Source organism: Egretta garzetta, unplaced genomic scaffold (genome assembly GCF_000687185.1).
Source record: "Egretta garzetta isolate BGI_Z169 unplaced genomic scaffold, ASM68718v1 scaffold1, whole genome shotgun sequence".
Taxonomy (NCBI): Eukaryota; Metazoa; Chordata; class Aves; order Pelecaniformes; family Ardeidae; genus Egretta; species Egretta garzetta.
Window position 1 is genome coordinate 1,449,119 of NW_009258542.1, and position 11,658 is coordinate 1,460,776.

At 38.6% G+C, this 11,658-nt stretch overlaps 1 protein-coding gene across 8 annotated transcripts in view; it reads left to right on the top strand.

Annotated features, from left to right (window-relative positions):
- The window catches only part of AFF4 (AF4/FMR2 family member 4), a 46,558-nt gene that overhangs the window by 7,409 nt on the left and 27,491 nt on the right, over positions 1–11,658 (top strand). For 4 of the 8 annotated variants that reach the window (XM_035902587.1, XM_035902592.1, XM_035902581.1 and 1 more), the window contains 4 exons: positions 3,408–3,534; positions 4,879–5,670; positions 7,044–7,088; positions 8,080–8,166. In XM_035902587.1, the coding sequence (XP_035758480.1) occupies positions 3,412–3,534; positions 4,879–5,670; positions 7,044–7,088; positions 8,080–8,166 (1,047 nt within the window). In that variant the 5' untranslated portion in view covers positions 3,408–3,411. Of the gene's footprint in view, positions 1–260; positions 358–2,782; positions 2,906–3,407; positions 3,535–4,267; positions 4,370–4,878; positions 5,671–7,043; positions 7,089–8,079; positions 8,167–11,658 lie in introns of those variants that run through there. The other 4 variants (XM_035902589.1, XM_035902583.1, XM_035902600.1 and 1 more) reach the window with 4 other exon arrangements.

Below are 11,658 nucleotides of genomic sequence, written 5' to 3' on the forward strand. Positions count from 1 at the left end.
CTGAGAAAAGGCACGAGATTTGAACAGTCAGTCATGTAGCAAAGTCATGGACTGTGCAGAGAACAGGATGGCTAATTGCAAAAATAATGACTCAAACCATATAGAATTCAGACTTTCTAAAAATGGAAATAGTATGCTCTGCTTTCTAATTTCTAGGCCTGTTTTTTAATTTCTTTTCATTTTTTAACTTCTCTTTCCCCAGATGTAGAAATTAAGGTGACTCTGGTCCTTGCTGCAGGGGCATTAGTTTTGTCTCCCTTAGCCTGGCTCTGCTCCTCCTGGGAGTTCACACTTCTGCTCAGGCCTTCTGGGAAGAGGGAAAGGGAAATTGTAGCAGCATCCTCTTGATAGCAGCAGGTACAAGTCAACAAGGTCTTCATCTTCCACTTCCAGGCGTGGTGTGCAGGGAGGGAGGAGCGGAGATGCTGTCCTCTTGCCCAGAGGGTGGGGTGGGGGTGGCAGGAGCTTGGCTGCACCAAGCCTCTCTGGGCGCTTTTATCTTGTGCAAAAATGTTTAAATTTGGGGAATGGGTGTGGATGTGGGAGAGGGGGAAGCAGTTCTGCCTCCGTGCAGCTCTGGCTGCCTCTGCAGCAGTGGTGGGAGCGGCGGTGGAGCAGAGCTTGTCCCACCAGTCGGTGATGAAACTGGGAGCGAATGGAGCTTCTCACGCCAGTGTGAGACGGGGCGGGTGTCCACTCTGACCTGGGGCAAAAAAACCTGAAGACCCGCAAATAGTCCATAACTTTGATCACAGTAGTAGAATTTTGGATAGTGGATTGTAAAGTTTGTTGTAATTACAAGTGGTCTGAAAACTTAGTTTTGCAGTTTCCGTTACACTGAAGTTAATTGCTAGCAATGTTGATTTAGCAGGCATGCCTTAATTTTCTGCTTTTCAGAGTACCCCTACTGCTTGCTTTTCCTAAGCACAGGCAGATTTATCTTCCGTTACATTTCGTGGCTGTGGAAGGTAGGAATTTGACTGGGAAGCTGTCTGAAGTAGAGAGTTAAGAAAGCCCCACTAACTTCACTTATTTACACATTTAATGCTATTGTGATTTTAATAGCTTAGTACATATTGTAGGCACCTAAAATATCTCTGTGTAGAGATTTAGAAGATTAGATAGAAACAAGTCTAGCTTGGATTACATTCAAATTATTGACTCCAATAAAAAGTTAAAAAACCCTAAACTCAATCCCTGTACAGTCAAAACGATTACCCATGAAGATATTTATCATTCACTGTACTACAAAAGACTGTGGAGGAGTGGTAACAGGTGTGATTAGCTGGTGTATTTCTGATGATTAATTTTGCATTGACCTGGCAGGTATAGCCAGATCAACTCTGCTTTTGCTCCAGCTCTGATCTCAAGTGGATCTTTGCTATGTTCCTTGCATGTGATATCATTGGTACAAATGGGTTTTTTTCCTCAGTCCTGAGAGTTATAGTAAATGTTGATACAATTTTGAAAGATTATGCTTGTCTCTCTAAAAAAATTGTAAAGGTCCTTGTTAATATTTAACCCTCTATTTGTAAAATGTAGACGTAAAATTCTTAGTTAAGATTATAATTTTCTAAATGTATAGCTACATAGAATTCACAGTCTTAGTGTTTTGATGTGATTGAACTACTCAAAGATAGGGTACTCCTATTGCTTGCCTCACATTTTGCCTTTAATAGTAAAATGGCATAGATTCAAACTGTTCCAGTTGGCTTTAACTGATCAATATCTATAATTAAATCTGATATTTGTCTCTGTTTAAATCCTACATGTGTAAGAAAATGGGCTGCAGTCTAACAAATAAGCTTTTTAAGCCCTCAAACTTCTAAAACAAGTTTGCCATTAATGTTAAAATGATCCAGGTATTTTGCTTGCCATATTCCAGTACACGGGTCCCTCTCACAGTAGGCAGCCTTGATGTTCGCTTGCAGTTACATGAGTTCAGTTGATTGTGGGATAGCTGGAGGAAAAAAGTGATTTTTCACATATATTTAAAAATTACTGTATTCATAGGCTTGGTATCAGCATTGAGTTGGATTATGCTAATGCTTTTACCTTGTTTACAATGCAGGGAAATACAACAAACCTTAAAAAACAAAGCCTTAAAAAGAGTCAAAGATTTAAACTTACATGGTGGGTTTATTCTGGTTTTGGCATCCTCTTAGATTTCACTATATTTGGAGTAGTAGACAAAATGAAGCCAAATGAATAAGAAATTACAGTAAAGTTAATATTATTAAAGAGTTAAAATTTTATTAAAGTGAAAAGACTAATACTTTAAAACCAGAGTGTTAGGTTGAAGTTGTCTTATTTAGAATGGAATAGCTGGTTTCGCATAGCTTTCAAAGTAATGCTGTAGCAATTTTTTGTTTTTTAAATCATCAGGCAGCTGTCTAAAAACATGAAATAATGATTTTCTAAGCAGACAACATCTTCATTTTAGACTGTAAATTATGTGGAGAGACATTTATTTCTTCCCTGGAAGCACCTATCATACTTTTTGCAGATCAATAAGGCACATCTATAAAACTCTTGATACGAAGTATAGCACATGTTAGAAGAGTTATCACCACCTTTTTTATCATCTTATTTTGTTTACTCCTTTAAGTCCCAATGTTTTATCAAGCTCAAAGGGACTCTCTTCCAACTTTCTTTTTTTTTATGTTGCAACACTTTGACGTGTTTCTGTTAACTCAAGCAGCAAGACCAAACTCCAAAGTAAAAATGGTAACAGGGGAGATTGGCAGTTTTTTAATCTGCATTTTTGCCGTAGGAGAACACTGTATGGTCTAAGGCAAAAGGTGCAACATTGCCAGAACTTCACTGAAATTACTGCTTCGAGTAGAGAAATGTCTTTTGGGAGTGAGGGAGGAAGAGAGACCTGGAAACAACATCAAAGCTTGAGGTTAGAATATGTTAGAGAATGGGTTCCCATAAAGGTATGGCAGCAGCAAAAATAAGCCCAAATCTACAGTAGAAGTCAGGCACTGAATAGGTGGGGGGATAAGAGAGTAAAATTGCAGAACATTTGGGGGATGTGCAGGAGAAAAAGTATTTTAGAAATGAATGGGAGATGTATAGCGTGGGCTGAAAGAGCTAAGTGATTCAAGCTGGTGAAATGGTTTGAAATAGTTACTTGCCTGAGGACTTCGTGGATTTTTTTCATTTTTTTATTACTGCATAAACTTTCCCTGTTAAAAGCTAGCTGTAGGTTGTGGGTTACAGCTCTTCTAAGTGCGAGGTGTCTTAAATTGGACAAACATCTTTTCAGTTTTGAGGATTTACGGTCAGCGGGGGGTTCTTAACCGAGATCACTCTTTCAGCAAAACAGGTACAGGGGTGAACTGTGTGCGCTTGCATCCCTCCTCATTTCCTTCCATGATCAGAAATTATTTTTTTATTTGTAGCAACATGAACCGTGAAGACCGGAATGTGCTGCGTATGAAAGAAAGGGAAAGGCGAAATCAAGAAATTCAACAGGGTGAAGAAGCCTTTCCACCTAACTCTCCTCTCTTTGCTGAACCATACAAAGTTGTGAGTTTATGCAGTTCTTACAAATGCAGTTTTTATAGCAGAAATCTTACACAAATTTGTGCTTTAAATTTATTTTTATTTACATTCTTTTTGGATCCACAGCTCTTAACGTCAATCAAGTATTTAAGCAGGGCTTGAAAGAAAGGGTGGACAGTTATTAACCAGCTCTACTGGAAGATATATAATAATGCTTATGAAGGAGGGGCTGATTTATAGGGAGTGAGAAAAGGGATGATAAAACCATAAAATTTTCTGGCTTTCTTCTCTGCTTTTGCTGCAGTGACTTAAAACAAATTAAACTGTCCATTGTGTCATGCCAAACTGCTTTTTTTTGGGTGCTTTAGCCTGTTGCTAAACTTTGTAATCTTCAATCAATGTGATCCAGACCTGGGTAAGTTCAGAAAGAGAATGTTTAAATAGGAGGTTAATTTTAAATGCTGAAGTGCCTGATATGATAGCATTATCAGCTTTAACTAGTATGCCAATTGTTTGTATCTGATTTTTTAGTTTGTTTTGAAGGAGTTGACTCTGTTTATGATCTCATACAGCTTTAAACCTGTGCTAGGTTTCCTTCTGGCTTTGATTTGCTGAACAGAACTGGAAAAAAATAACCTAATTCTGGGATGGCTCAAAACTCACTTTGAAAGCAAGTCCATGCCCTTATCACAATTTCAGCTGGTTTGCAAGAAGTAAAATGTTGTGACTGAAAACTGTCTTCCTGCAGGAGGAAAGTTGAGAAATGTTTTTCTTGATTCCTGTCCTCCCATCACTTTATTGTGCTTGATAACCGAATCCTACGTGTCTGAAGTTAACTAAAGCTGGTTGGCATATGTGGGTAACGATACAGTATACCTGCTTTGGAAAACAAGCTGGTTATATCAGAAAGAAGCCTTATAACTGTTGGCAACAAGAATTATGCCACTATAAATACAAATTAAAAAGTACATACAGTGGTGAGGTTAAGCTGATTTTATCTTACTGTCAATTAAAACTTTTTAGGACTAATGCATTCTGTATTAGCGAAATAGTCTTTAAGGTGACAGTAGGCATCTAGAATTTTTAAACTTGCATGCAGCTCACCAGTGCATTAGTTGAAGCACTGATTAGTGCTGTTTCAACTGTTTGTGCTGCTGAAGCAATTCTTTTCCTTATGCTTTGGGGGGTTAAATTACTGCTTTTAAGAACTAAAATTGGGAATTGGAAACAATGACAAAAGAGACATGGATACTAGTCATGATCTTAGCCCCGAAATTTAGATTAACTGCAGTAGTTGTCAAGTCAATTAACTGAAAGTGAAGTTATGATTTTTTTTTAAAGCATTATTTTTTTAAATTATTTTCACAGACGAGCAAAGAAGACAAATTGTCTAGTCGTATTCAGAGCATGCTTGGTAATTATGATGAAATGAAGGATCTTATAGGAGATAGATCGCTACAAAAGCTTGTTGGAATTCCCAAACCAACTGTACCATCAACACCAGATGAAAAATCAAACCAAAGTTTCTTTGGTGATCAGAGACACAATACTAGCTCACATCAGAGCAGCAAATGGACTCCTGTAGGACCAGCACCTAGCACTTCCTCACAATCTCAGAAACGGTCCTCGGGTTTACAGAGTGGACATAGTAGTCAGCGTGGCAGTGGCAATAACACTAGCAGTAGTGGCCAGAGGCATGACCGTGACTCGTACAGTAGCAGCAGCATTCGCAAAAAAAGCCAGCATGGGTCCGAACACTCCAAACCCCGTTCTTCCAGCCCTGGAAAACCATCTGCTGTTTCTTCATTGACCTCCAGCCATTCAAGATCTCATGGAAATGATCACCACAGCAAAGAACATCAACGTTCAAAATCTCCCCGGGATCCTGATGCCAACTGGGACTCGCCCTCCCGCGTACCCTCATTTTCAAGTGGACAACACTCTAATCAGTCTTTTCCACCTTCCCTAATGTCCAAGTCCAGTTCAATGTTACAGAAACCCACTGCGTATGTAAGGCCAATGGATGGACAGGAATCCATGGAACCAAAGTTATCCTCTGAACACTACAGTAGTCAGACTCACAGCAGCAGCGTGAATGAGCTGAAGCCTAGCAGTAAAGCACATCTAACCAAGCTGAAAATACCTTCTCAACCACTAGATGTAAGTTGCTGTCTGATTCCTGGCTTCTTAAATGTATGTCCCTTTTTGCTAGGATTTTCCAGCTTCTTTAAAATCCTGGTCTACATAACTGAAATTTAGTTTTTAGTAAATGCTGGGGGGGTTTTGTTACACGAAGCATCTTAAACTTATGCAGTGAAGACCTGTAGTTTAAATGGTGAATGTACAAAAATAATTGCTTTTTCCTTCTGCTTTTTCCATGTGGATACTGTTGATTTTTATTAAATAAAGGCTATGAGACATTCATAAAGGCGAACTTAACCCAGAGAGGCTAATTTTCATAGAGTATTTCTGTAGTCAGAAGTTAGTGAATAGTAGGCTATTCACAAATATTGTGACACGCTAGATGCATATATTGTCATTACTGGGAGCCATGTTGTCTTACACTAGTGATACTATCTGCATGTATCATATTTTCTTTTGAAGTGTGTAGCAATTACTAGATGTGATTATTATACCTTCACCTAGGGAAAGTAAGCTAACCCTAAAGCACACCAGACTGAACAGGGTTCAGAGCTTGTATCAGGTATGCTGGATACAAAATACTATCGGGTTAACAACTTTTAGTAGTTTGGTAACTCCTGAATCATTAAGGCACAGGTTCTGACTACAGCTCACAAGGAGAGTGACTTTCTTAATAATAAAATGTCATTGCATCTCCTGTTTAACTGATTGAATCATGGTAGTTAGAGAAAAGCATTTGTTCCTGGGATTTCAACAAATAGTAGAATAAGAACCAGGACACAGGTAAGGAAATTGGAAAATAAATTATTTTCTTATTCATGAAGACTTGACATGCTAATGTTGATGCAGTGAATTGTATAGTAGCTTTGCTTCGTTATGCTTGTAGCAGTCAGGGATGCAGAAGATTCATAGTTTCCTAACTATTGTTGTCTCTAGATTCATGCTCTAATGTATGTTTTACTTCGTAATGCAGTTTTCCATTACTGTATATTCACAGTCATGCTTTTGAGTTCAGATATTATCCAGTGGCTTCTTCCAGGAAACGATTGAAAGCTATGATTCTCTCTCTTCTCTCTCTAGAAGTTTTTAATATCACTGACTGCCTATGATCACTTTAACTGTCAAGTGAAAAGTAAGAGATTATTGTGGCAGTTTTATAGATCTCATGTATCTGCTTTTCATAACTGGATGTGACTCATACCATAAAAATATGGATCTATGATATTAAAATTAATGTTGCTGAAAAGAATTAGCAAGGTCTGTTTGTATCTGTATAGAGTCCATATGAATCATGATGAGGATTGAAGTTTATTTTTAACTGTTTCTAGCCCCTGGGATCTTTTAAGGAAGATTTGCTTTAGCAGATGTTAATCTTGAGTTTTGATTTGTAGGCATCAGCATCTGGTGATGTGAGCTGTGTGGATGAAATTCTAAAAGTAAGTTCTCTCTGCTTTTGTTCATAATTTATTTGTTGAAAATACAAACATTACTAAGGAGGTGGAAAGCACAGTTGATTAGTGCCTTTTAAATTGACTTGTCTACAAGTTGTTACACCAGGGCTCTTCAATTACTCCTCCAGCACAGGTAGACTGGGGAAAACTGGAAGCAGAGCTGTGTGTGAGCTGGGCACTGGGCGTTGCTGGGTGTGCACATCATCTGCTGGATATCCTTACTGCATTCCTGTTCTTCTAGGCCACTTCCCTGTTAATCTAACCAGAATTACCCATTTATTCCACCAAAATACAGTCCTTACATTCTGATATCTTTTTAGATTATAGTAATTTTTTTTGCTACCCCACAGCAGAACTTTCCCTTCTCTTTTACCTAGGTTATTTTCTCAAGTCTTTTTATCTCATGTGTGATCCCCTGATCATATGTCTACTATCACAAAAGAATCACCAGATGCTCCCTGAGCATTTCCATGGCTTACCATTTCTCTGACCTTCAGTACTCCATGGTCCTTGGAGATGCTCTGAGAGAATACAAGCCACTTTCTTTCCAGCTTCAGGCATTTGATTTTCCCCTTTTTCTTGAGACTTTATAGGGCTCCATTTCCTAGGATTCTTCTTTCTACCCCTGTATCCTACATGTGCTCATGTAGGATACATGTGCTTCACAGTCTGAAATGATCAGACTATGACTTCTACTGCAGTTTATGTTCAAACCAACCAATTTTATTGATTTATGCCTTTCTGCTTGCTATTATATCTTAACTATCTGTTCTCATGGGTAACAATATTAAGATTTTGGTTTCTGTATGAAATTTTGGTTACACATAAGGGAAATTAAGATTTGAATATAAAGCTTAGTGAAGTGTGGACAATGAACTGAAAATTGAGAGACAGGGCTACCATTTGAATCAAGATTGTAACTTGAAGTTTTTGCTTTAATTTTGTTCATGCCTGTTCCTTTTTGCTCTGGTTACAGGAGATGACCCATTCTTGGCCTCCTCCACTGACTGCTATTCATACGCCATGCAAAACTGAACCATCAAAATTTCCTTTTCCAACAAAGGTCAGTCTTGTAGTCAGATAGTGAATGCTGTTGAAAGAGTAACTCCTATTAAAGATCAGGATTTTGGAACTCTTAAATTCAATTCTGTATAGTTCTGGATTTGTTTCACTGCTTTGTATCTCTATATCTTGCCTCACAACAACATTTGTCAGCAGTTGCCTTATGAAGAATGTCATCATTTTTCCTCTGGTTTACACACACGCAGCAGTCTGCAAAGATGGCTATAATACAGCTTTCCTTTTACTTTTTTGTTTCATAAATTCAAACCTTCTTCAGGATGCTTCTGAAGCTTGAAAATGCCATTGAGCTTTTTTCCCTATTAGGGAAACGCTTTGCACCATTTTGTGTAGAAGCAAGGAAGCGTTGTGTTTACCTCCATCTAGCAAAGCAATTGAGACTGCCTGGTAAATGCTAATAAATGTAATTTTCTGCATAAACTGAATTTTCCTTATAATTTTGAAGTCCATTAATAGTTCTATTAGATCTTATATTTTCAATTAGAAAAAAATTAAAACCGTTTTAAAATCAGATGTTTTGCTAAAGAAATTTTCAGATCACTTCCTCTGAAAGATCTCTTCCTAACCTCCCATACGCTTAATAACTACTGAAGTGTTTAAGCTATTAATTCTGAAGAGAAATCAGTCGCTTTCTGCTGCTGTTGACAGCATGGGGCGCGTTTCCAGGAGACCTGCTTGAGCTGACACCTCTGAGGAAGGAGTTCTCTTGCTCTCAGCTGCTTGCTCCCTCCCCTGAGGCTGGATCTGGCAGCCTCAGCTTGCAGGGTTTGAAGGCAGACTGGCACTGGTGATTGTTTGCCTTGAAATACAGCTCTGCAATCTGCGGTATCTTGGAAGCTGATGGGTAGGCAGGGTAGATAGCTGTGGGTAGCAACTTTAGCAAGTACAGTTCAGCTTGCAATAGCTGACTCATTCAAGAATTCATGTTTTGCTTCCTGTATCTACTGATAACCAGTAAAAGATTTAACTTGACAATATCATTTTTCTCCAGACTCAACATATCTCTGAAATGGATTGGGGTACTCCACCCCTAATTTGGCATAACTTCAGAGTGAAGAAATTATGCTGTTCATCTTTTAAAACTTACTTTCACAACATATTAAGACTACACGTCTTCTGACCAGGCTGCTGTTCTAGAGCACCACTTGCTGCTATCAGTTTCCTGTTTGATCCAAACTGATCCCCAAAAAAGTTCAGTGAAATGTTTTAAGAATGTTGTCTCACTGAGGTCTCTAATCTGTCTAAACTGATTCTTATGCGAATGCTTTGACATTGCCTTCTTCTGGCCAAAGGTTCCAGGTCCCATGTTGTAAGTGTGCATCCACCACTGCAGACTGGTGCGAAGTTAAACAGTTCAGGTTCTTGTACTGGCTAAAAATCCCAGCGCTATGGGCAGTCCCATTGTCACTGCCCTCTGCCCTGCGTGTTCCTGTCTTACTGCATCTTGCTTCTCTCCAAGGAGCTGAAAATGCAGAGCATACTATACAGTTCTCAGCTTTACGTTTGAAGGCATATCTAGAAATAAATCTTGTCGTCTATTTTCTTAACATTAGATCAGTATTAATCTTGTGTATATTACTGAGTCAGGGTTTATTTGCTGCATTGCGTAAAACGGTGAACTTTGAAATAATTCTTACCTTTCACTGTGAAGAAAGAAATTCCACACCTTTCCTCTTCAACAAAGGTACTTACTGCACTGCTTTGAATACTTACTCCTGAACCTTTGGGGAGATGCTGTCCCTTCACACACTTTTGAGTACGCTTGATTGTGGGGTTTGCTAGAACTGCTTGTTTCTACGTTTCTCTGGTATTTGACTCAGTTTGGGAAGAAAGGAGGTGTGCAGAGATGTGTGTCTTTGTGACGCAGAGAGAAACTATGTAAGATTGCACAGTCATGTTGATGTTTGAACAAAAAAGGTAGGTTGGGGTTTTTTGAACCTATCAACCTGGATTGTGTTTCTTCACCCAGTTTGCAAAAAATTCCATTTATGGCTGCTCTGAGTCTTTTGAGTTTTTGCCAGCTTTTTTATTTTGTGGCTGCACATCTTAGCCATGGAACTTTGTCAAATTCGCTCTCCGCATCCAAAGCCTATAATTTCCTCTGCCTTCTCCCCTCTGTCATTCTTGGCAGCAGGATCTTCGCAGAATTCCAGTGAGTTAGCGAGCCATAGGCTTGTACAGTCTGGACCCAGAGCAGAATTCAGAAAACAAAACAATACTGTGGTTTACTTTAATCAAACAGTACTGTTCGAGGAAAACTTGTTCTCTTTAATACTCTGCTCAATTTATTTACACATAATATGCTGCAGTGTTTCACAGCATTCCTCTTCTGTGCAGAAGTTTGGTATGTGTTACCTGCGCACGTAAAATTAAGCTCCCTTTGGTGGAACAGTCGATTTTATTTGTTAGACTGTTGGGATAAGATGATTTTCCCTATGTGTAGACAGTGAGTAGCTTGAAGGGACATAAACTCCTGACTGGGGCCCCTCTGCATTACTATAAATATATCTAATAATTATCAGGAAGTCTTTGAATCAGATGATAAAACTTCATGAAAATAGGTCAGGGAAAGTTTTATGGATGCTATGAAAAAAATGTAGATTCCTGAGTCTTGATAAAAAAAAATGTTATCCAGTGACCTAACACTCTATAATTTTACCCTATATAACTTTTTTTAAGCCATGGGCTTGCAGTCAAAAAATTCAAAAATACTGGCAATGTTTGTAAAATATATTAAACCCCCTCCCAGCTGTTTCTTAGAAGGTGGAAGTTTTTTGTTTCAAAGCAATGCGAGAGCGTTGGCAGTGTTTGTGCGTGCATCCCTGTGCAGCGACCTTGAGGCATCTCTGAAGAGGCGGATTCTGTCTCCAGATTTGTTCAGTGTCTGCCCTGTGCTGGAGTTACCAAGAAGGCCAGCGGTCAGGTCCCTTGATCTGCTGTAATACAGAAACTTTCTTCTGAGAAATAAAAATGAGATCTGACCTGAGATTTCGTACATTAAATGGAAATGGGTCCCATTCACCACAACTGGGACTGCAGCCAAGCTGGTAACCTACAAATGAGAATTCAGTACCCGACTGCCGTTCTATCCAGCCAGCGAGTGTTTTTCTTTCCACAGTTTTTGTGTTTGAGTACAAGCTGCGATTTTGTTTCCTGCTTAAGGGTCTTCACTACCTAACTTCAGCAGTCTGTTATACTTCGGTTAAAAGAGTTTCCTTCCTTCAAATTATTTTTAATTTCTTCTTTCTGAAGTGTACCTTTAGAAGATACTGCTGTAAATAACTTTGGAGTTGAAAGTGTAGCACTTTTTTTTTTTTTTTTTTTTTTTTTTAATCTCTGACTTTCTTAAAGAAATACTTATTTAAAGACAAAATACATGGCAAGAGAGTTGGAAAAAGTTGCACATTTAAAGATAACACCTCGTTAAAGTGCGCTTAAATGAAAGACTGCACTGTGCCTTAGAAATAGGAAGTCT